Genomic DNA, 26,661 nt, shown 5'->3' on the forward strand with positions numbered 1-26,661 from the left:
AATGCATAGCACACACATACACTCACTTGGAGCGCTCGCTGAGAGCAGCACAGTCAGCTCTTTCAGCAGACAGAAGAAAGAGAAAAATCAAAGCGCAAAGAGGCGAGGAGAAGGAGGGCCGGGGTGAAAGATATAGACAGCATGGGAGATAAAGTACCTTATCCACAGAGGCTTTACTCCTCACTCCTCCTCTACTACTTTTACACTAGTGTGATACAAAACATGCATCAACACGACCTGGGCTAGAGGCAGCTTTTTTGTTCTCTCTCTTTAGATTTTCAACTGCTTTCCCCCCTCTCACATTTGCCAGCTATGTTTCACAGAGTATAAGAGAGGTGAGATGGGACATGGAATGAGAAATTTGACAATTATGAAAAAAGGAAATCTTATCCTCCGTTGAAACAAAATGAACTGACGGATTAAAGTGTTTTCATTGCATCGACTATGCTCTGTTATACAAACTTTGCGCGCTTAGAGTGAAAATATATCTCTCAAATTATTGTGAAAATGTATCTCTCAAAGTATTTGACTTAAGACATGACATTTTCCCCCTCATGTCTCAATCCCCCCCACCCCACACACACTTTTCCACCCCACACTACCCCCTTCTCCAGTTGTTAGGAAGGAATGCCTCTCCTGTAGATCTAATGGCAGTTGGGATGATTGATCAGGTGGCAAAGAGACTAGAGTCATTATAGGTCTACAGCATGCATACATTTGTGCATGCATGTGCAGTGTGCATGTCACATACGTGTGTGTGTGTGTGTGCGCGTGTGAGTGTGTGTGTGTGTGTGTGTGTGTGTGTACCAACGACATTTGTGTATCTGCGTTCCTGTAAATTCTGTGTTCACCCATGTGTGTGTTAAGTGTGGCTTTACAGCAATGGAGACACCAGGACACTTGGCACCACACTGACATGACCCAACACTCGACCCTGCAGGACGCCAGTGACAATCTGACATGAAAGATGAGGCACAGAAGTGAACATCGACAGGCAACGAGAAAATGAAGCCTCACATCATTGCTGCTCTGGGTTCCTGCAAAACTATATCTGCAATTTTGTTTTTAACCTGAAAAACAGCCACGCTGAAACAGAAAAATGTCAAATTGCTCTTGCACACAATTTTTTTTTTTTTTTTACAGTCAATGAGGCTTACACTTTAGATGTGTTTTGATCTCTTTGAATCTTGACAAATTTTATAACGAGGAGGGAAGAGCAACTAAACACTACTTCAGGCACTTGCGTAACAAACTACAAGAAGAAACATATCTGTGAGCATTTCCCTGTTGGGAACTGTCCAATATTAAGGTATTTTAATGCCTCTGTTCTTACTGTCTACAATATGCTTCAGTGTACATAGTACCTCTCCACTTGCCTCTCTGGCTTTCTCCATTCTTCTTCTCAGTTTTATCTTCTTAAAGAAGCATTTCTTGGTTTGAATTAGAGCTTAAATAAACTTCAATAGGCGTGGGTTCGGGTTAGTGTTGGGCTCATCTAGTGTTGGCATTTAACCCCCTCTACAGGGGAGCAAGATAGCCAGCTTTTCATTCAGATGTTATTTATCCAACAGGCACATGATCATGTTTGGGTTACAAGAGCTGCAGCGCTCTCATAATGGGAACTACTCGTAGTAAATTCTAAACTAATAATACATGAAAATTCCCCTGGTTTGCTGACATGGTGTGAGATGTTCAGCCCCCTGAGGCCATGTGGCACTGGGGGGTAGGGTATAGTGAATACATACTTTGATGCATGTCCTGGTGTGTCTACCCGCCCTCTCTCTTTCTCTTTCGTCTTCAATTGCTTCATTCAGCCTTGTTATTTCTGAACCCTTGGGCAGCGCAGTTGGGTCAGCTACCCAATCTAATGGGCCATCAGCTGAATGCTGGTAGTTACAGAGCAAAGCTTTATGACTCAGGTGCATCCTCCTTACAGACACACCTGACGAGAGCCTGTGGCTTTGGCTCGCCTGGGTGGGAGGCCTGTTAAGATTTTTGCCTTCGACTCCGGCCGGTGACCTTTACACCATGTCACCCCTCTACAGCTCTCCCATGTTTCCGGTCAGCTTTCTTAAAGGGAAAAACCTTCAAACCTGGCCGTTAATATAAAGAAAAGGGCCTCAGGTAAATAAGGGGATTTAGCAGAGTTCAAAATGAGTGTGAAACTATGTAATATTTAAGAAATATATTTAAAATTCACAAGGAAACCTTTGAAGTAATCAGAAATGATGGCCGAACACACACATCTGTGGCTCACTGGTTAGCATTACCGTCTTTCAATGCTAATCCATATCGATGTGTCCTTGACCAAGACGCTTAATCCCAAACTGCTCCCTGTTGTTGTGTCTACGGTGTAGAGCAAATAATGTAATTAGCTTTGGAAAAAAGCGTCAGTGAAATGTAATGTTTGACTTTGTGCAGGTCGGTATTCCTGTGTGGCATGCTCACCTGTCGCCTCTAATGTTTTCCAATATTAACCAAGTTTTGAAGATAGCCGGGCCTGAGTTGAGCAGGCAGTCCAGCAGGTAGAGGGAGGCAGTAACAGGCAGGAAGGCCGACACTGGTACAGCAAATATTGATACGGACTTGTGGGCGTTCTGGTGTGTTTTCAGGACATTGAGTGGTGAGATGTGGGACAGGGAGGGTGAGGGATTTCTACATGGGTGCAACTGTTAAGGAGTCTGAAATGCTCGCCAACACCTCAACCCCCGACCCTCCACCCTTTAATTGTGCCATTAAAAAAACTGTCATGTTTAGTTTTCCAGTCAGCTCCCAGTGCACCTCCTGACTTCCCCAGACTTCGTCCAAGCAAAAGGAAGAGTGGAAACTGAATTAAATCAACTGCTCTTCCTCAAAGTTTCCTTCTGTTTGTGGAGGAAGCGGGAGGTGGATCCCATGTGAAGCCAGTCAGGCTTCCACTAACACTGCTGCTGTATAGTCAGATAGTCAGAGAAAGGCTCCCACAGTCAGATATAGCTTTTATATGTTTACACAGGGGAGATAAAAATCATTTGGCATTCACCGGAGGCTATGTACAGTACAGAGAGAGTATGGTTTTATACCCATCACCTTTTCAGTATATGCAACTCTGGATTATTTTCATTATCAATAATTCATCTTATTTTCGAGGGATGGTTTTGTCTATAAAATACAATTTCGTAGAGCCAAAAGTGTCATCTTTAAATGTTTTATTTCAATCTATACTATTCAGTTTACAGACAACTAAGAAAACCAGCAAACATGCATATCTGGGAAGCTAGAACTCACTCAAACAATGACTGAATAAATAACAGTCGCCAAATAATGTGTCTGTTGATGATCTAATTGATTGCCTATCCATTTTATTATCATTATTATTATTATTTGAGCCCTACTTCTAAGACCCTGTAAAAAGTGGTTAGATTTTACCACACAATAGGGAAGTGTTCTGGGAATATACGCCCATGAGCATTAAAGTGTTTTAAAGGCTATTATATGGTAGGAGAAATCTCTGTGTGTCAACTTCCTTCACAAATGTTGTAATGGAAGCAACTCACTTCCTCACACACACATACACACACCCGTACACACACAAACTCAGGATTCACACGTTCAGTTCATGTCTCAGTTGGCGTTGACACAGAATCAGAGGATCCAAGCAGAGACGTAGCTTTGTAACTGGTCATCTTGCGCCATCTGCAGGTCACAGAGGATCAGTTGCTAAATATTCTCAGACAATTCTTCACCCCTAAAGTCTAACACGTTCTGTGTGTCTCTGTCATGATAAACTTTCTCTACAACTATATCTCTGTTGAGATAACAGATACATTAGAAAAATGAAGAGATGTTAGTGTTGTGTACACACAATACTGGATGTTACACTCTGCAGCATGTGTGAAGAGGCATTGACGATATTGCCCGTGAATAGGTGTGAACTGTACGTAGGTGCACACTGTTTGTGTCTTTTCCTCCATTTTCCTGCCAATATTGTGTGTGAAAGAGAGAGGCAGCATTCACACTGGGTCTTCCTGGCCATTACACCACTCCCACTCGCCATAGTTAGCAGCTTCGCAGCAAGATTTAATTTTTCCTAAAACATTTACCGGGCCGATTGGAAAGTTTTAAATGAACCCAAATGAATACAAACACAGCCTTGCCTATAAAACAAGCATTTCTCTGAGAAGCTGACACTTTGTCTTTTGTGTGCTCCATTCAGCAGTAAATTTCCATATGCCTCGTTTTATGTTTTCCCACTGAATAATTTTGGATTTGTTTTCTGTGTTAACGACAGGAGGGAGGGAATGACAAGAGACACGTAGGAGAAAAGGTCAGGGTATGAATAGGCTCCTGAAATACTTTGCTGAGCTACACTGCTTGTTCTCTTCCACATGAAGTATGTTTTGGCTTTGACGGAGTTACCTCTTTAATAGCCTTTAATAATGTGTCGCATTCAGGGGGTTTGTGAGTGCTCTCTCGCCATTTCGCGATTCCTTCCCTCCATCCACGTGTCACAGGAGAAGCTTCATGAAGCCATCAATCACGAGGACTCACTGAGAAGCAATTGTGCCCAGGGGATGAATCTAAACTACATCCCCAGGTATACATTTTAATGTGTTGTGTACTTTGGTTTACAAGTATATTATTTATAACTTCACCCGTTATGTTTTTTAAATGTTGTTCTACAAGGTTATTTAAATACAGTTAAATGGTTCTTAGTGAATTGAAAACAAAAAAACTGATAAAACCATATACAGTATTATGAATATTTACTCTGGTTTATTGTATGGATTATTTCACAATTCACCGTCCTAAGCATACCCAGTTGATTTATTGATGTATTGCAAGGAATATTAAAACATATATAAATATTATTCCTTGTTGCATAGTAGGTTAATGACACTAGCTGACTGGAGAAATAAGATGTGTGGGAAAAAACAAGAGGGATGAAATGCAATATCTTGGACACACTGGGCTAAATAATACTGCACTACTAAAAGTAGGAACACGTGATGCATGCAAACACAACTACTGTGGGCGAATGCAAACAGTCGAAAATATGAGAAAGAAAGAAGGCAGATAAATGAAAACCTTAGAACGTAACGCAGTTATTCTGAAAAATAACTCAAGTATTAAGTCTTATAAAGCCATGAATTAAATTATTTAATTGGAACATCCTTCAAAATGGAGCAATCAGATTTGTGGTCGAAAGCCTGATGATTGAGGAGATGAGGAGGCACAAAAACGAGAAAGGCCTCGATTAACATTAGCATGCTAGCATTGTGAGCATGTAGCATGCTGTCTGTGTAGCCCACTAGTATCTCTCTGCAAGGGTATCAGAAGTGAAAAGAAGTGAGAAGTACAACTGTCTGTTTTAAGCCTGTGCAGGGTAAACTTTCATCTAAAATATGTGTTGTATAATATCAACACAGCAGAGTCAATTGTGGCTTATTTCCAGAGCTGGGAAGAGGGAACTGTACCCACTGCACCTGTTTCTCTTCCCCTGCTCTCAGTCACACTCTTTTGAGCCCAGCTACAAATTAAAATTCCTCCTCGACAGATTTAGGGAAATCAAAAACCTTCAGCCAAAAAGTGTTTCTACCCTCTCCTGAAAAAAGGGTGGTAAGACAATAGTTGGCAAGGGGGAGAGCAGGCTGGCACACAGAGGCCCAGCTATAGTGGTGCTGCCGTAGATCACGGATGACAGGGTCAGCGTTGTGTCACCAAAAGACAGGAAGTGAATGATGTGAGGCTATGCTCTATACCTTCATAGCATCAAAGCCAAATTATCTTCTGTCAGTTACAACCACGTAGTGCAACCTGAGATAATAGCTGCTGTCCTGCCAAAGACAGGATGTAGTGGCTGAACCATGTTATTGAAAGGCTCTAGCGCTAATGCACATCATTTATTTCCTCAACAGTGGAAGAATTTTGTTTTAACAACGCAATACGAGCTCACAATACAAACGTGACAACTGATAAAAAAAAATCCCAGATAATCTGAAAGCAGGTGAGGCCATTTGAAGCCACATGTGTCGCCATACTGGTGGGGTGAGAAAGGAAATCACAGGCGACAGCAGGATAATGTCTTCACCTGTTGTGTAGAGTTGGTTTGCTAAATGTTAAATCAACATCATCTTGTTAATTATCCCATCCAGGAGGCACAGGAGTAGTGTTGATGTCGGTCTTTTGATTCTGGTCTCACTGCAAAACTGAATATTCTTGCAACGTAAATATCAGGAAGGATATTATATAACATACGACATATGGAAAAGAGAGGAAACGGCCTGAATTCATGATGATGGATGGCACGCAGTGGTGGTGGGATGTTGGTTAGAGAGGGAAAGAAGGACTGATGTGGGATGGAAGAAAAACGGAGGGAGAAGGAACGTTGTTAACTTTCCCAGAATCTAGCAGCTCCATCAACATTTGTAAGTGTGTGTGGATGTGTGCGCGCTCGGCTGTGTGTTCAGTACAAGACACTACCTCTTATGACATCACAATATATATATATATATATATATATATATATATATATATATATATATATATATATATATATATATATATATATATATATATATATATATACATATGTAAACAGGGCCTAGGACAGAGCTATAAAACAGCACGTTACCTTCTATGCATAAAATGCAGTCCATACATCACCACACCCAATCTTACATTATTATATACTGTACTTGGATTAGAAGTGGAAAAGGTATTGATGTATATATAAAAAAAAGTATAGCAAACACAATTACAGATTGAATAACACTTTGAAGTACGACAAATAATATTCCATGGAACAGGGCCTTAAATACATCCCCTCGTCTAAACTACCATTGTCTATAGTCTGTTCGATAGTCCGCGAGAAAAGCCATCGATCCTCAGAATGTCTCAAGATATATAAAGTTAAAAAGTCCTCCTCTTCCTGCTGAACTCACCCGTTACATCCAGTGTTACTTTATTGATATATTTGCATACATTCAATGTTACTTCATTAATATACTCTCATAATACATTCAATGTCAATTATTTGGCTTGACCTTTAACCTGTAATCATTGTTAATCATTGTAATAGCTATTACTAGGAGGACTTTTAGTTTTATCAGTTGGAGCCTCTTGAATCAGACCATCATCTTCTAGAGTGTTTCTTTAGGAGAGATCCTGAGGTTTCTGAGATGGTCCACTTGGCTTGTTTGGATTTTACACGTACACAAAATTAATCCAGCCGCTTTACATTGGGCAGAGCCCCTGACTTCCCTCCCTCTTAAAGACCATGCCCTGAAAAGCACCCATTCTGGTCAAAAACACACACACACACACACTCATGAGAGAGTGAGAGGAGGGGGAGAAACCTTAGTTATTTTTTATTAAATTTCACATCCACATTTGAGGTGACCACGAATCTGTTTTTTTGATTTTCCTATCTAGGCTTCATCCATCCGGAGGAAAATCCCCCTACTGCTTAGAATACCTACAAATATAGACCAGGGTCAGGAAATTGAGGTAAAGTGAGGTAAACAAGGGGCAAATAGAAGAGTTTTTGTGCTGGGGCATGCAGTGCACACCTGGGTAGCTGGGGCTGAGTCAGGTCCTGCTCAAGACCTGGTCTGACTGCCGGCCTGTCTGTCTTGAAGGAGCCGTTGTTTGGCCAGTTCTGGGATGGTGTGTTGTTCCATGGAGTCTGGGTGCAGCTGTCACCACTGAGCAGGGTCATGGAAAGGTCTGGTCAGCTGGGCTTGGCACTGGAAGCAGAGTCACCCAGAGTTGCTAGTATATTTGTTACAGTTAGCTCCATCCCATCCACTGAACTCCAATTCATTATATCCAATTATATATATATATATATATATATATATATATATATATATATATATATATATATATATATATATATATATATATATATATATATATATGGTACCTGAAGTCCTCACTCCGCCTCCTGGATTTACTAACAAAATGGTGTTACCTACAAGGAATTTGTTATTCAGTTCTTTGGGTTACAGCGTGATGGGAATTGTATACTCTTAGCTACAGTCATCTCTAGAAATCCCATGCATGTAAAGTCTCTTCACATCTGCAGTTTGTTCAAATGCAAATCGAATCCCCCTCAGGGCCTGAAGCAAGAGGGCACTTCACACAGCTCCAGTGATCGGTTGAAGATCAGCGTGAAGATGGGGGTCAGCTGGTCAGCACAGACTTTCAGGCAGGAGGGGGGTACATCGTCTGGGCGCGCACCCTTCTTGATCTTCTGTTTGTGAAAGAGCCGATTCACATCCTCTTCACAGATCCTCAGTGCCGGTGGGGGGTTGGATGGGAGAGGTGAGAAGGGACAGAGAGTGGAGGTGGGCTTATCAAACCTGCAATAGAACAGTCGTCGGCCAGTTGGTGATTGTCCTCAGTGGGGCGAGGGGGGATCCATAACATAGCTGCACGAGGAACTGAACGATATGCAACCTTTAGTGCAGTGTAGCAGTGGTCCAGTGTGTTGTTGCCCCTGGTGCTACACTTTATGTGCTGTCTGTATTTTAGCAGTTCTTTGCTGAGGTTTGCTCTGTTAAGGCTGATTTATACTCTGGTTTTACGCAGAGACGCAAGCACGCAAGACACGCATGGCCGCCCTTGCGTGGTCAAATTGGCTATTTGCAAGCCCGCAAGGCTGTGATTGGTCCGCTAACCACATCCTTTCTGAGTCTCGCATTTCCGGTTTCGTAGCATAATACCGCTGTTTTTAAAAGCCATAGCAGAAACACAAACAATGGATCCCGTTGAAGAACGTTTAGCTGAAGAGGTCCACAAATATGAGCAGTTATATAACTCGTCTGACGGAGTATAAGGACGCAGATGGAGGTGAATTCCTGGAGGGAGATATCGGTGAACGTCGGTGTGCAGGTCGACTCTAAACGGTACATGTTAGTACATGTTAGTTACAACAGAAAAATAAACTGCTGCTGCAAAGCTCATGATCCTGCCCATTTTTATGACAACATACTTTCCTGGAGATTTTGAGGTAATCTGACATCAGTTGGAATATATATTTATACCTACATGTGCATCCCCACCTGTTGGAAAGCAGCTACGAGTATTAACTGATTAAATATTTTACTCCTTCTTTAGGGCAAATGTGGCGGGATATATTGATTTTATTTAAAATATGTTGATGAATGAAGAACCACTCATTTGGGAAAACGTCAGATTCCAGTCAAAGACACATCCCTGTAACGGTTTGGGCCTGAGAGTCTAATAAAGCAATAAAGCAATCAACATCCCGAGCCAACCCCTGATAGTATCTCTACATTGACAAACATGGCAAGAGTATTATTTCTTTTCTCTCCGAGGGTGATTTAAAATCCTACGATCTCATTGGTTCGTCTATAGCTGCTAAGACCGCGTCATACTGCACGTGCAGATGCAGATGACCATTTTGAATCCAGACTTGGCTGAATCAGACACTGTCGACACAAAAATTAACTAATTTTTTAATTTGTGAACCGAAAAACACGCTTAACATGCCAACACTTGGATGCTTTAGGTCTTAATCTTTCTAAAAAGGTGCAATATTGGTCTTTGGGTAGTTGTTATAGCACCAAACAATACTTGTTTTACTCTCGAGGACTCCTTTTTGATATACCTTGCTCATACTCATGCTGTATGATTATAGTTGTGATCAAAATATTAAAAAGACATGAGGATTTTTCAAGAATGATCTGACTTTTTTTCTTTCATGCTTATGGGCAAAACTTGCTTACTGCCAAATAATGTTTTCTTATTGTGTTAATCCATATATCAGAAACTGTGGCATTATGACTGGCAGTGTTTTGAAATGACAGGTGACTTCATGTCAGAGTCCTGTGTCTTGTAGATAACTTTGTGTAGTGTGTTACAAAAAGTGTCACGTTGAATTGCAAATTGGATGCAAAATGTGTTTAGAGTTTTGGAGACTTGAGCTTCTGTTTTGCTCTCACAGTGTGAGTCTTAGTAATTGTGCTTCATGTGTCATTTTAGTGTGTTAGCATTGACTGGAGTCATAGAAGTGGATTGTGCCTTTGTAAACTGTGTAATAAGCGCTGACTTTTACTTGTAACCAGCTCTAACCTGGCTGTGGCTCAGAGTTAAAGTGTTTTGTCTTTCAATCAAAAGATGTGTTGTTGGATCGGCTCCTCCTGTCCTTATGGATGTGTCCTTGGGCGAGACACTTAATCCTAAACAAATGAATGTGATGTGAATGAATTTGGGCAGGTGGCACCTATGTAATAAGCGCTGACTTTTACTTGTAACCAGCTCTAACCTGGCTGTGGCTCAGAGTTAAATTTTTAAAGAGGTTATGTTGAGTCAGCTGAGTGACTTGAAGGTTTGTAAGATTGTATTATACGTCATACAATGAGGATTAAATAAAACATGCAGTTTATCTACAATTCTTGATCATCATATATTTAAGTGGAATATGCATCTTTTTGAATGCTGCTTTTGCTACTAAAACTCTGCAAGCCCTTTCACAAACATTCATTGTTATTAGTCTAATACATATTTTGGCTGAGTGATAAATATTTTGATCCTGACTTAGAGGGACATCCTGGAGGATCTGAAAAAAACGATGCAGGAATCAATCGAGCTGTCGCTCAAGACAGATGGCGTCTCAATCCCAGGTAAAGACAACAAAACAAAATAAAAACATGACAATCACTAAAAATATTTGATTGAAAGTGAGTGAACTTGATGTTGACATTGTATTTTTTCTAGATGTTAAGAGTGAACTTCAGATGGTGAAGAACCACTACAAAGAACTAATGGGAAATCCAGATGAAGAACAAATAATTTGGTAAAACTGCTGTTAAAGTAATAATAATAATCCCTTCTGGTGGAGCTGTTGTGATTAATGCTAACAATGCTTTTTATTACAGTATCGACTGAAGAGCCCTGTGTGCACGATGATTAGGCCTCTGGATTTGGTCTCAACCCTTTTTGTGAAGTCATCTTATTCACTGTCTCTCTCTCTCTGGGCTGCACGGTGGTGTAGTGGCTAGCACTGATGCCTCACAGCAAGAGGGTCTGTGGTTTGGCAGGTCCTTCTGTGTGGAGTTTGCATGTTCTCCCCGTGGCAGCGTGGGTTGTCTCCTGGTTCTCCGGCTTCCTCCCACAGTCTAAAGACATGCTGCATAGGTTAATTGGACTCTAAATTGCCCGTAGGTGTGAATGTCTGTCTATATGTCTGCCCTGTGATGAACTGGCGACTTGTCCAGGGTGTACCCTGCCTTCGCCCATTGACAGCTGGGATTGGCTCCAGTGCCCCGCGACCCTAATGAGGATAAGTGGTTCAGATAATGGATGGATCTTATTCTCTTTCAGTGTTTTCTTTATATGTGCTTTGCATTAGCTTTGTGTGAATTAAATGCAGATGTTATTTGTTCAATATCTGGAAAGGTATTTTTGCTTTCAATTGATTAAAGTTCAGGAGCAGACAGAAACTGTGTGGGGAGAGAGAGCGGGATGTCCTGCAGCAAAGGTCCCGAAAAATAAGTCAAAATTCAAAACTGGTACATTGTGGTTTACACGGTACAGTCAACCAGTCCACTATGATGTCACAGATGCATTTGGTTTTTATTGATGTAAAAAAAAAAAAAAAAAAAGTACTCTTATTGAATTTATTTTAATGTTTTTTCATATTTTATTGTAGTTTAGTATTTGTTGATTATAATTTAAGTTTCAATGATTTTATGGGTGTTTATTATAAATCCTGAACCTTGATCACAGACAAAAGTATATGTTGGATTTGACAAAGACTTTAGGCGTATAAAAGAATGATCTGACCTTTTCTCTAAATGAAATGTAATGTGCAAGGACTATTTTTTCTCATTATTTACTGTCTAATTGTTATGTTTTAATCTACAGTGATTCGAAAAGCATTTACATCATCTGATATGGTGTACTGTCCAAAGTTGACTTTCAAAGTGACACATGTACTTTGGCTTCTTTGTCTTTCATTTTGTAAAAGGATCTAAGAGATAAAAAGCCCAAAACCCAGACAGCACAGCATCACGAGATATTTACAAATATTGTTGCAACACTGCGTAAAATCATATTTGGTTGTTAACCAGATCCAAGTAAAAACAATATAAAAAGAATGAAACAGCATGTAACTTTTAATCACCATACTATTATAAAAACACAATAAAACTTGATTGTATTTCATGCATTCTAACCAAAGTCCAGTCTTGTTCCTTTCTGCCTTTCTGAGGTTGTCTGCTTGGTCTCTTCTGGGATCGGCTCACAGTAGTATAAGTCATATGATTGAATAACAAACGTATTTGCTGTGGTGAGAACGCTGTTGTTCATGTTGATGAGATTAACTATTGTAGTTAGCTCAAATAGTTTGATGCCCTGCTGGTTTATTGGTGCTGTATGTGATATCAGGGCTTACACACAGCTGTGTATTGGCATCTACATTTGGTGTGATAGGGCCAGAGCTCTGAAGCTGCCCTTCATCAGCAAAGGCATTCAAAATTCATTAAACCATGTGATCTCTATCAGTGCAGGTAGGGAGCAGTAGTGTAAAGGAGCAACATAATTTATGTTAAATTCTGCTGCACTGAAATCCTCTGACAGTTTCACATTTGTATTGTTTATCATTGAAGCTACAATATGATAACTGCATAGTAACATATTCAGTATTCTTTATATCAAGCCAGCCTCCTAATTTCTTTCTGCATTATTATATCAAATGAAAATATTCTATTCTGGACTCTATGTCATTGATCAACACTTGGTACCTTTGGACAGGAAGTCATCACAAGATCACCATACTTTCTAGGATTCATCAAGTGGAGTCTGAAGTCCTTGAATATTTGTTCAGATATTTAGATTCACTTCTCAGCATATTTCATTCAAACAACAGTTTGAGGCTCAAAAAGATCAATTATACATAATTTTACCCACGTGATTAGAGAAAAAAGTACATCCAAATACAAAGTTGTGGAGCAGAACACAATATTATTTTGACAATTTGTATAAGAACGAATAAAATAAATGTATAATTTAGAAGGGAAATGTATCATGGGAGGAGTTTCAGAACGAGGAAGCAACAACACTTTAGGTTTCGTTTATTGTGTGCAGTGTTGGATAACTACTGAGAACAAAGGACTGTGCCCGCCAAAAGCCTGGAGAACAGCCACTGATCTACATCTGCAGCCTCCACGCCGCAGGTAAGAGCTGTAGTTTATATTAAGCTATGAAGGACAGAAAGCAGCGCGGGTGACTCTTATTGGCCGATTGAAAGCTGATCGTCCCCGCGAATAACAAACCAAAGGCTCGACGTGATGTTACCCGCTGGACGTGCTCTCGTCCCAACTTGATGAGAAGTTGGTCCTCTTGCTGATAGTGACTCTCCACACATTAGAGTATTTTACCAGGCCTGGTTTTGCAATGGTTTTCTAAGTATTGAAGGGAGGGAGAAAAAAAAAACCCAACTCAAAACAGAAAACTCGCCCCAAATGCCTCTTATTTATAATTATACATGCAGGAAGTGGGAGTTTATCGTTGTAGCTAATTATTTGGTGTAGAACACCAATTTATTACAATGTTCATCTGCTGAACATTTTCTCTTTTAATTAATCGATATAAATATAGTTAAAAATTAATAAATACATTTTGTAATTTTGCCAAACCTTCAATTATACAGACTGTTCTATGTTGATATGAGGTGTATCGTTCCTTAAGACGTGTATCTTTGTTTTGGACAATTCCTTGAGTCTGCTAACAGCAGTTTCATAACCCCTTCTTTTGCTTTTCCTTTTCTATTTGTTTTCCTTCTAGTTGCCGGTCGTGGTCATGGATGATTTTGATTTTGTTCGTGATAAATTAACTGAATGGAATCTCGGAAAGTGGATACAGATTTTTAAAGGTAAAGGATTACTGTGCCTCTTTTTTGGGGCACAACGAGTGTTCATAATGAACATCTATAATCTACATAACTAATATGGAAAATGCTTCAATGTTGTTTTGCTTGACAGACATACACACTGTAACAAGATTACTGTAGAATTTACAGTAATCAATTTACAGTATATATTATATATATATATATATATTATATATATATAAGTGTTATTGTTTTTATATATATATATATATATATATATATATATATATATATATATATATATATATATATAAAAACAACAACACTTTTTCATGGCATACAACATGCAAAACAGAACAAACAACATTTTGTATTTTTCTCTTTCTCTACTTTTATCATTTAGAGTTGTCAATCCCTGCAGCTGCAGCGGAGTCTCTTTCTTAACTTGACTCTTCTTTCTGGGCTGGTGTCATCTTCCCTGCAGTAGGACAGAGAAATTGGTTACAGATACCACAACATGTTCATACTACTGCCGACTCCATAAAACTTTACTTTAGTGTTCCCGGTTAAATAAAGGCTCATTTAGCGGGAAAGTGAGAAGAGAAGAAGCATTGTTTCATCTCAAAGGTGTGGTTCACGTGGGGGGATGGGCACATAAGAGCACGATATAGATGGTTCTCATAACAAACACCTGATTTTTTTGTTTGAAGTTTGAAATGTGTACAACTTCATACATTGGGATGCAAACAGTTGTTTACACAGGTGCGTGTGTGTGTGTGTGTGTGTGTGTGTGTGTGTGTGTGTGTGTGTGTGTGTGTGTGTGTGTACTTGAGAGCCCCGATACCTTAGTCTCTCTGCTCCTCTCTGCCGGCGGTCCCCCAGTCGCGCGACTGTGTCTGTTTGTGGTAAATAGGATGTCTATGCAGCGAATAGGTTTACAGATGCGCTCCTTAGCGCCATCTGTCGTCGGGGAGTTTGAAAAGGGACGAACGCGCCTCAGACTTTTTTTTCGCCGTGAGATATTGGTTGTGTGGCGTGTGAGCGTGTGAAAACATGAAAAAGCATGTCACACGGCGAAACCGTGAGAGTTGGTGGCTCTGTGCATTGCAGATCTACAGCAACATACTGTATATGAGTTTTACAGTAAAAATGAGGCCAGTATACAGTAATACTACTGTGAAAACAACAAATCTACAGCAACATACTGTATATGAATTTTACAGTAAGAATATGGCCAGTATACAGTAATATTACTGTGAAAACTACAGAAACTTGTTTTAATAAAATGTGAGCGAATGGTGTTGACTAATCCTGGCAATTATTGTCTCTGTTCAGAGAGTAAAAAAGCACTAAAAGTAAAGATCATGGACATATTCACACTGTTAAATTAAATAAATTAAGTTGAGTAGCCGCTGTTCTGTATCTTGTACGTTATTGAGATGAGGATCTCAATGCCACTGAAATCAAGACTAAAAAAGGACAAATAATTAAAATACAATCAGTATACATTCATGCTATATTCAGGCTGTAATACACTTAGAAAATATGATTAACAGCTGAACCAACACCTATTTCAGTCCTCGTATAATAGAATTCTGCAGCAGTTCAACATTTATTCTGTTATGACTGAGATTCATCTCTGTGTTTTTGAAATTGCAGATCAAGGCATCGACAAAGAAAGTCTTTACTTACTGCGTGATCAAGAAATCGCCGACTTGATCCCAACCGTGGGGCCAAGGGTAAAATTTCAAATGAGACTTGAGTTGTTAAAGGTAATGTTCTGTACTGTGCACACCATTTTGTATTTATAATTTACAGGTGCACAGACTTCTATTCAAAGTTTTCATGACAAATAACTGATAATAATATCTCATTAACAATAATAGCATGTATTGGAGTTGTAACATTGATTTAATATTATGGATTTACAACTATTTTCTTTCATCACCAGAAGGAACCAAACAATCAGAAAACTGTTGATTCAAATAAAGTTTCAATCTCTAAGGTATCATAAAGCATTCATTATAGTTTATTATAGATCATATTTTCAAAATCTGCTCAAACCTTTACATGGCCACTCAGTATTGATTTAAGACACATGTTCATGTTCACCGTCAGGTTTGTATGTCCACCAGTGGAACAAGTGATAAAGGTGAGATACACTTTATCTTATTGATCACATGCATTGTTCATTGAAGTGTTTAAGCCCGTAATATCTTGCTTTGACTAAGCAACTATACTAATACTGTAAACGATGAACTTTCCTCTCTTTTTTTCTTCAACAAAAAATATCCAATAAGCAAAGAGAAGGTTGAGTCTTCAGGGTGAGTCCAGCCAGCGACCCCCAACTAAAAAAACACGACTGGAACCAAAACCAGGATCATACCCAGGTATTTATAATACTTTCCAAACAATGGCAACCTACAATTTACGAGAAGGTTAAATATGTGTATGTCATAATATTTTTACTGTTATGTATACTATAATACTTTTACTATAATGTAAATAACTTAACCGTGGCCTATGTCTGTTTCTTTATCTTGGCCCCAGAAAATACTCTATCATTTGCTGCTGTTTGTAATCCTATCAGACAACCCCAATCAGTGAGCAGCATATACGCAGGTATCTATTGCAACACTGCATATACAGTATAAGCCTGATTATCTCTTCTGAATCATCCTAATGGACCTAGCAGAGAAAGTTCCTCTCAAGCGTTACCTTCTTCTCTTCATTGTGCATTACCACTCACTTGATACACTTGTGCATTGTTGCTGAACACTTCTTTACTTTTACTCTGTCAGAAAAAAAGCGACTGTTTGAAGTAAAACAAATCATGAGATGTGTCCGTCAGAAAATACCTCATCAAGACAACAAGCTCAACAGGTTCCTGAGGTAAGTATCAAGTTTATTACATTTTCCATATTAATGTTCTGCTCTGGTTCCACTCCTCACAAATAGAAATTTAGACTGGGACTTACAGTTCAGCTTCCATTCTCTTCTGCCACTCACCTAATCAGTTAATTCAGTGCACACCCTCCTTAACAGCTCAATCACTCTCACCTGCCCCCTCTGCTGCACATATGCCCTTTAGTATTTAAAACCCTGCATCACACACACACACACTGCCAGATCCTGGTAGACCACCATGGCCTTCTGTCTCTGACTGTGAGAATAGCCTCATCTGTCTCTGGTTTCTGTCTGCCTTTTCCTCTGACAGCATGGAGTTGCACTGAGTTTGTCTCTCCACGTGAGCAGATCTGAGACTGTTTAATTCTTAATTCATGCATAATGTATTGTATAATATGCTGAGGAGGTCTGTTAAGAGAAAAATATATTTCATATTTTGACACATTTTTCAGTCTTTTTATGTTTTTGACATGAATTAACCCACTCTTAAACTCTTATACAACAGGAGACAAATCTGTGATTTAGAGACTGACAAGAGGGAGATGGTCGGTGTCTTTGGCAAAACCGGGGCTGGAAAAAGCTCTTTGATAAATGCTGTCATTGGAGTGAAGAATCTCTTGCCCTCTGGAAGTATCAGTGCATGTACCTCAGTCATGATTAAAGTGGAGGCTAACATGGAGAACTCAAAATATGAGGCAGACATTGAGTTCATTACAAAAGAGGTAAAATGAGCTGAATATGTTTGTTGACTCAAAGCCATTTAGAAATATATGATGTAGCTGAAAAAAAAGTTGATTACACAGCATGCCATTATAATTTAACAAAGTTAAAGTTATTTTTGTAAAATTGTATTTAGGAGTGGATAGATGAGTTGTGGTTCTTCCTTCGTGGTAATGCGGATCAGGAAAGCGATCAGAAAGATGACGATGATCATCAGGACATTGTGGAAAAGCTGTCAGCTCTGTATGGAGAAGAGTGGAAAAACAAATCTCCTGAAGACCTCATGGATGGCAGATATTTCAAAGAGATCCCAGAATTTCTCCTCGACAAGAGGAAGATGTTGACATGCGAAACAGTAAGTAAGAGTACAAATCTTCATAAGGAGCTTTTGGTAACACTTTAATAACTGCACTCTATTAGGCATTAGTTAAGTATAAGGGAACACATAATTCCTTATTTATAAAGCATTGTTCCAACAATAACACTCATCATTATGCAATTCATACACATAGTTATACGTGTTATATTCTAGATTAATAAGCTTGACTATTATGCGTGTCATAATTGGGTTTTCATACTTTATAAATTATGGAGTTCACATTCGTAAATGAAGTAATATATTTTACAAACCAATGATGAAGGACTTATAGATGATTAATCATTTATCAATTATAAAATGTTCGTAAATGATTAAAAAATCATCACAATTTTAATGAAGACCCCCAAACCTGACGTTCTCCACACCCCGGCTGCGCCTAGATATCCAGTCTTATAAAGTCACCAACGCGACCGGCGGAGGCCAACACCCACCGGTAATGTGTCTGACTTAACGAGAATACGAACACAGCTCATACTGCAATCGTACAGAGACCGGATAGCCCGTTGCAATGTGTCTGGCACCCCATATCTACGCATCACTCCCCTGAAAAACCCTCGACCCGGTCTTGCAAAGGTAAAGCACTGATCCACTGTTCCATGGCAAGGACGAAATCCACGCTGCTCCTCTTAAATCTGAGGTTCGACAAATGGTCAGTCTCCTTTCCAGCACCCTGGCATAGGCCTTCTGCTGGGGGCTGAGTTGTGTAGTACCCCGATAATTCAAAGCACACTCTCTGGTCCCCCTTTTTGAAAATAAAAACCACCACCCTGGTCTGCCAGTCTATCGACACTGTTCCCGAAACCCATGCGACATTGAAAAGTTGTGTTAGCCAAGACAGCCCAACAATGTCCAGCGCTTTCAGCATCTCAGGTCGTATCTCATCTAATGCCGCCTTGCCACCAAGGAGCTTTTTGAGTATCTTAACCGGCTCCGCCAGGGATATGGATGCAGATTCTTTATTGGTTCCTACAGTTTAACGCTTTCTCTGGCAGTGCGCTCTCGGTCGCACCCCTGCGCACACCGGCTGCGCACACCGGCTGCGCCTTGTTCCTCCGTCAGCCAATTGTTGTATCTTGTCTGTCACTTCAGGCAGATTGTGTCCCTGTTCTCCTCCTTTGCTTCTCTGTTCCTACTAGAATTCCAGCTGAGTGCCCTCTGCATCTGAGTCCAACCACACCACAACTAGCTTTTTGCTTTTGTTGTTTCAATAATATGGTTTATTTTATTTTTTATTTTCCTGTTTAAAATCTTTGTGCAATTTTTAAAGCAGTTTGAAGTTGGAGTGTGTGCATATCAATGAAATCAATGACATTGCCTTAATCTCATTTTATGATGTATTGCAGGCTAAAGGGTTATCTGCAAAATTAGTCATATACACAAAATGCGATCCAAAAGATGGAGAAGTAAAGAGGTGCTATTGGCCACTTGTGAAGTGTGTGACTATAAGGGTGCCAAATAATGATCTTCTGAAGCATGTCACACTTGTGGATCTTCCTGGAAATGGTGACCGTAACAAGAGCAGAGACATGATGTGGAAAACGGTAATTTATCACATGCAATACTGTTCATTGTGTGTTACTATGTTATCTACAAACTGTGACATCATGTTATTACAAAGTACTGATCACCATCATCATTAACTTTGTGACTCCCTCCCAAGCATAGTCGGACAGCAAATATTTCTGTTACGGGTTTTAATGAATTCTTCTCCTTCCATATGAAACCGTGGAAACTATACAACACAAAGTAAACACTATGCACAACACATGATGTTAGCCAGCCAGCAAAACAGCTACACAAACACAAAGCGCAAACAAATAACAAATGGACAAAATACCTTGTTGGCTGCATGCTATGAAAAGGAAATCCTTTGAACTTCTTCCAGGCCACAACATTAATTCCCTTCACCTTGCTGCAATGTCTATGTCCTGCCGGCGTTAAGGTGCGCGACACTAAGGGGCGAAATATACTCTTGCAACTACAACTGCGGCTGCCCACGCAGTCGGATTGACGGACTCGTTTTGGTTTATAGTTCTCGTGCCTTTTCCATACGCCAGAACAGTAGGTGGCGCAACGAGCGTTTAGAGTCGACCTGCACACCGACGTTCACCGATATCTCCCTACAGGAATTTACCGACATTTGCGTGTCCTTATACTCCGTCAAAGACGGGTTATATAAATGCTCATATTTGCAGGACCTCTTCAGCCAAACATTCTTCAACCGGATACATTGTTCATGTTTCTGCTACGGCTTTTGAAAACAGCGGTATTATGCTATGAAACCGGAAATGGGAGACTCAGAAAGGATGTGGTTAGCAGACCAATCACAGTCTTGCGGGCTGCGAATGGCTTGCGTAGCTTTGTCGGATAGTCAGAAATTGTGGGTGACGCATGCAAGATGGCTGACGGGACTACGCAAGGGGGACCCTGTGTGTCTTGCGTGCTTGCGTCTCTCCGTAAAACCTGAGCTAGCGAGCCTTCCGTGCTGGTGTGTTCAGGTACCCGGATAAAGCTTTGTGCACTCTGCCTAACAGCTCCGCTGAGGGTCCAAAATGAAAGTCCTATCTCTAATTACCCAATGATGAGATAAACAAATACAAAACATAACTAAATGGAACAGTTACAAACTTGATGTCATGTCCCTTCAGATCGTCGGAAGCTGTTCCACTGTGTGGATTGTGACTGACATAAATCGAGCTGCATCAGAGCCAGAAGCCTGGGGGATCCTGAAAAGTGCCTGTAGCTTCATGGGAAATGCTGGCCAGTGTCGGCAGATTCACTTTATCTGCACCAAGTCTGATCTTATTGAAGATTCAGAATCTCAGTAAGTGTTAATATGCCAAAAGTATATAGATTGTTGTGGTTGATTGAATGTGTTTTTCGCTGACAAAATGTCCAGCTGTCCAAATGGCAGTGAACCCTGATAGTGACTGCGTTCTTTGAGAATCCACGAATCTCATCAGATGGCACCCAGAAACAAACCCACGGAGCACAGACCACGACAGAGACTGGGAAGCATTTGTTCCTTTATTTATATCCTCAGAGGTACAAATAATTAGGAGTCGGTCCCGGACAATACAAACATCTTTTAGTGCCTTGTGGGCTGTTGTGGGCTGTTGTTGAAACACTGCCCTGAACCATACAGTTTGAAAAAATCGGTACAATTTTGACCGCTCGAGGAGGCATTTTTTGAGAATCTGGCTCATATCATGCTGAATGTTCATAGTTCTGATCAAAATATGGTATAAAAGTGATTTAAAAAAATATGCATTCAATAATATTCCCACGAAAACTCTTATGAAACAACACAAGTATTATAACAAATTTTGTCATCCTACGAAACTGGTACACATGGTAAAAGAGGTGCAGACCTGCATGGGGGTCTCTCGAGTTGGTTTGGTTAAATGAAGAGCTGGTGAGTGAACTGTTTTTTCTGCTTTTTGTGTTTTTTCACCCCGCTTGGCTCTCCACCGGCAACCACCGACGATGCCACCACCTTCACAAAGTTAGACTGGCTCGCGAGCTAGGCTAGCTCGCGCCGTGGAGGTAGTGGGAGAACACTTGCTGCTAGACCCCACCAAGCGGGGTGGTTGGATGAGAGGACAGCAGGGAGTTTTGCTGCTGCTGCTCACACTGAAGGGGATTTGGGAATATTTCACGTGAATGTTGTACCGTATGTCACAACTGCTGCTTAATATAGAATCGGAAAAAAAATATCATTCGTTCTGATTGGCTCGTGCTCTCTTGTGTGCAGTGTTTTGGTACCGCAGTTTTGTTGGATTGTTTTGTCATGTTTTGTGATGACTGTGAGCTATCATAGTGAGTATTTGAACAGCTTTCTAGCAGTGTTCTGATGTATGTTTCTGGGACTTTTGTTGTGAAGGGAAAAACAGGAGAGAAGGAGAGGAAATGTTCTAGTGAAGTGTGGAATGAGAATAAAAGTGATTGCCGTTTTATGCAAACAATACAGCATTGTGTTGTTTTATATTATAAGTGCATATTTATGTAAACATTAGACGGCACTGAAGGCCTAGGTCGAAAATGCATGGCCTGTCACCGATTTAGACTTTTATTCTGGATGCATATAACTTTTGAATTTGAGGTTTCAGTTCTCCAAATACTGTATAAGGTGCCAATTAATGCCAATATTTTTTATTCAGTTCACCAACTGATGCGTGTGCTTTCATATTGAAAACAAACAATCAAGCTAAGAAGCAAGTGAGAAAAGAATTCAGCAAACTAAACAAGGTTACGGTGAGTTTTATAGACTGACAGGAACAAAAACACAGAGTTTCTACGACTGCAAGCATACCTTAAATTCTTAACTTTTTCTTTTCAGAAATATTTCAGTGATGAAAGTTTCAAAGTGTTCACAGTGAGCTCCAAAGAGTATCTAAGAAAAAAACTCCTATATCCAGTTGACACTGGTAGGTGAAGTCTCTATTAGATTTACTTTACTTTAACAAAACAAACCAGAATGACTGATTGGATTCTGGCATTTCAATGTAAGTATGTTGTGTAACTATTTAAGATGCAAACTGCATTTTCTTTTACAGAAATACCCAAACTTCAGGAATATCTGCAGGGTCTCAATGACCGTCACTCAGTGACATTAAACTATGTGTCTGGAGCTCTTGGGATTCTCTCTCTGATTCAAGGGGCCAGACTTACAGACGGGGTAAGATCAAGTAATACAATATCTTTCTTTGTCTTTAATCATCATTCCAATTGACAGAAAATAATGAATCAAGTAAACCCAGTCGTAGCAGTAAAGATTTATTTCTTTAAATACTGAATGTCTTGTTGATTTCAGGCTGACAAGACAGCTGTGTGCACACACCTTAAGCAAAAAATGAGGGATGCACTTGATAAAGTCAGGAAACCAATGGAAGAGACTCATCAGGCATTTGAAAAGTGCCTTAAGGAGGGGGTTGAGAAATCTAAAAGTTCATGTGCAAAAAACTTGAAGTCAGTGATAAATCCTGTACGTATTTTAATTGTGTAAAACAACATCATTGCAATGGATGATACACTTATGAATGTCTTATAAATGTGTCTCTTTTGTCTGTTTTGTTTCAGAATAAGTCCGGTAGTGGTTTCCACAGTACACTGAAGTGCATCGTACAGCACAATGGCACCCACAAACCAAAAAAGAAGAAACAAATCAACCTCAATATGAAGTTATCTTCATGCCTGACTGAGAGCGTTGATGAGAAATTCAAGAAGACCTTCCCGTAAGAAATGACTCAATAAAGACGTAAAATCCTATGCTGGCTAATTTTACAAACTATAGAGAATGTTTTAAACGAACCAATTCTACATTATACAGTTATGTGTTATAATATACACATACAAATTACTTTATTGAAATGCAAACTTGTCAATAATGCATTTATGAAACATGTAAACTTGTTCACATGTTTCAGAAATGAAGGAGAAGGTGGACAATTCAACGGAGTCCTCAATTTGTTTTCACTTGACACGAAGATGATGAGAAAAAAGCCAGAGTACAAAGATGTCGAACTGCAACTGAAATTTCTTAAGACAGAGGTAAAAGAAGATAGAACACATCTGGGAATTATGTTTGGGTCCATCAGACGCCGCCAGGTTGCTTCTTAGACTTTACAGGAGCCCCCTGATGCCCTTAGAACAATCTGGGACATCCCACAAGACACCATCCGTTGTCTCATTAGGAGAATGCCGCGATATTGTCAAGCATGCATACAAGTACTTGGGGGCCACACAGATATTGGGAAGCATTTTGAGTTGCAGAAAATGAATTTTGGCAAAATGGACCACATAATTTTTTTATTTTGATTTTCAGGGTGTCTATAAAATCGAGCCCTTTGTCGGCTGAAACTTGTATTTCCATCAAACGTTGTGGCATCCTTTCATTCCCAAGACATATCAGTATAAATATTCAACATAATTTTTTTTCACATTGAGATCTGATTGTGTTTTGAAAGTGTTCCTTTAATTTGTTTGAGCAATGTATATGATGAGCCTTATTAATATATTATGTTGATGGTATTTTAAATATGTTGATCTACAATTTATATTTTCTTTCTTAGGAAAAGAAGATAAAGGCAAAACTCAACAAAATCATCCGTGAACGTAAGAAAACGATCTACAGCAGTCTGACAGCAACAATTGAGACAAGCATGCAGCCATGCTATGATGGTACGATAAAAGATCATGACATAAAACCTGACACTGTAAAAATGCATATTATTCAAAATACTTGTGCAGAATGTAATTATAATAAAACTAATTGACTAAGTTTTCTGTTTTATTGTAGCTGCAAAAGAAATAAAAGGAGCCGGCAGTCTGAACAACATAAGGAGCATTATTGAGGAGCATGTACGTGAGTCAAAGGACGTCATGTTTCAGAAAGCTAAAGCGGTTATGTTGAGCCAGCTGAAGGACTTGATGGTTTGTAACATTTCATAAAACATCATACAATGAGGATTTAATTAAACTGTTTATCCTACAATTTACCTACAATTTTAGGTCATCATAAATTCAATCAAGTGGAATATGCATATTTTTAAATGCTGCTTTTGCTACTAAAAGTCTGCAGGCCCTTTCACAAACATTCATTGTTATTAGTCTAATGCATATTTTGGCTGAGTGATAAATATTTTTATCCTGATTTAGAGGGAGATCCTGAAGGAACTGAAAGAAACAATGCAGGAATCAATCGAGCTGTCGCTCAAGACAGATGGCATCTCAATCCCAGGTAAAGACAAGGAAACAAAATTTAAAAAATCATTAAAATTACAAAAAAATATTGATTAAAATTACAAATTTCCAATCGTGTAATTAAAAGTGAACTTGATGTAAACATTGCTTTTTGTTTTCATTTTAGATGTTACATCGGAGCTTGAGATGGTGAAGAAACACTACAAGGAACTGAAGCCCAGATGAAGAACCACTCATTTGGGAAAACTGCTGTTAAAGTAATAATAATAATGCCTCCGGATGGAGCTCTTCTGATTAATGCTAACGATGCTTTTTATTAGAGCCCTGCATGCGCTCTGATTCGAGACAAGTTGACTCTGGGTTTGGTCTCAACCATTTTCGTCAAGTCGTCTTATTTTCTTTCAGTGTTTTCTTTATATGTGCTTTGCATTAGCTTGGTCTGAATTAAATAGCGAGATTTTTCGGTAGCAGTTTATAATAAGTACACACTGTTTAGCATTACTAAAGCATGAATAAACACTCAATACATCATTTATAAAGCATTATTCCAACATTAATACTCATTAGTAACTCATTAGTATGCAATTCATAAACACAGTTGTAAATGTTTCATTCTTGATGATTAAGCTTGACTATTGCTATTATTTCATAATTGGGTTTTCATACTTTTTAAATGATGGATTCCCATTTGTGAATTAAGTATTAAGGACTTATAAATGATTAACAAGATAATTTATAAAGTGTTTGTAAAAGTTACAAAAACATTTAAATGTCATTTTTTCATTATGTGCGTGTTTTAATACTGCAATTAATAATTTATTTAGGAAGTTACTACTTGTTAAGTAGATGTAGACGAAGTCACCGAACATACTTAAGTGAGGATTATTTATGCCTTACCAAGCATTCATAAATGTCATAATTAATTGAGTCATAAGTTAAGTATTTTGTGTGACCCCCATCTAAGGTGAGGACAATCTATGCATTACAACGCATTTATAAATGACATTGAAAGTCCAGCAAGTGCCTCGAAGCTAACGCTAGTCTCAGTTATCTTGTCAACAGAAAAGGGAAAGAGACACAACACAAAGTGATGGAGAACATTAATATGATAGTGATGGAAAGGACTGAGACTTTGACCCGGCACTGTGGGCCACGCCGGATCTTCCCAGAGTGCAAACATGTAATGAGTACACCTAATGAGTTACTAATGAGTATTCATGTTGGAATAATTCTTTATAAATGATTAATTAAGTGGTTATTCATGCTTTACTAATGCTAAATAAACACTAAATAGTGAGTATTTATAATAAAGTGCTACCAATATTTCATATGTTCAATATCTGGGAGGGTATTTTTGCTTTTAATTGATTAAAGTTCAGGAGCAGACAGAAACTGCGGGGGATTGAGCGGGATGTCCTGCAGCAAAGTTCCCAAGTCGGATTTAAACCAGGTACATTGTGGTTTAAGCGGTACAGGTCTTTGTCACCAGTCCACCATTGCTGATACATTTTGTTTTTAATTATTTAAATACAATGTCTTCTTCTTGAATAAGAAGTCTTTTATCCAAGTTGTACTCATAGTTTAGTATTGGTTGATTGGGATTTCGATTCCAATGATTTTATGGGTGTTTTAACATAAATCTTGAACCTTGATAACAGATGTACTGTATGTTGGATTTAACAAAGACTTCAGGCTTATAAAAAAAAATAGCTGACCTTTTTTCTTTCACGTTGAAGAACAAAACTTGCTTAATGCAAAATAATGTTTTCTTAGTGTGTTAATTCATTTATCAAGAATTTGATAGATGATAGTAATACACCAGCATGGTTTCTCATTATTTACTAAACAATTGTTATGTTTGAATCTACAGTGATTCTAAATGCATTTAAAGCATCTGACATCGTGTACTGTCCAATAAAGTCTACTGTAAAAGGCACACATGTACTTTTGGATTTATTGTCCTTTATTTTGTAAAATGATCTAAAAGGTTGTCCTTAACATCAGTTTTTATTGTGAGATAAACAAATGATTTTCCAACTTTGTTCTTGTCAATTTCTTTTTACATTTTTTCTATTGTATTAGATTTGAACTATAATTAAATTTCCTGACACAA

At 39.0% G+C, this 26,661-nt stretch overlaps 1 protein-coding gene across 1 annotated transcript; it reads left to right on the top strand.

Moving 5' to 3' along the window:
- Nucleotides 1-13,809: 13,809 nt before the first annotated feature.
- On the top strand, nucleotides 13,810-24,997 carry LOC137786942 (nuclear GTPase SLIP-GC-like). Its single transcript, XM_068579089.1, has 18 exons — nucleotides 13,810-13,882; nucleotides 15,500-15,612; nucleotides 15,792-15,845; nucleotides 15,935-15,992; nucleotides 16,642-16,732; nucleotides 17,253-17,469; nucleotides 17,604-17,822; nucleotides 19,190-19,387; nucleotides 20,495-20,670; nucleotides 22,007-22,100; nucleotides 22,186-22,273; nucleotides 22,403-22,524; nucleotides 22,926-23,080; nucleotides 23,273-23,396; nucleotides 23,918-24,026; nucleotides 24,145-24,278; nucleotides 24,504-24,585; nucleotides 24,715-24,997. The coding sequence occupies exons 1-18, from the start codon at nucleotides 13,810-13,812 to the stop codon at nucleotides 24,771-24,773; spliced, it is 2,166 nt and encodes a 721-aa protein (XP_068435190.1). The 3' UTR covers nucleotides 24,774-24,997.
- The last annotated feature ends 1,664 nt before the right edge of the window (nucleotides 24,998-26,661 follow it).

The sequence above is a fragment of the Clinocottus analis genome, unplaced genomic scaffold (genome assembly GCF_023055335.1).
Source record: "Clinocottus analis isolate CAN_PGR_092001 unplaced genomic scaffold, fCliAna1.0.p SCAF_16, whole genome shotgun sequence".
Taxonomy (NCBI): Eukaryota; Metazoa; Chordata; class Actinopteri; order Perciformes; family Cottidae; genus Clinocottus; species Clinocottus analis.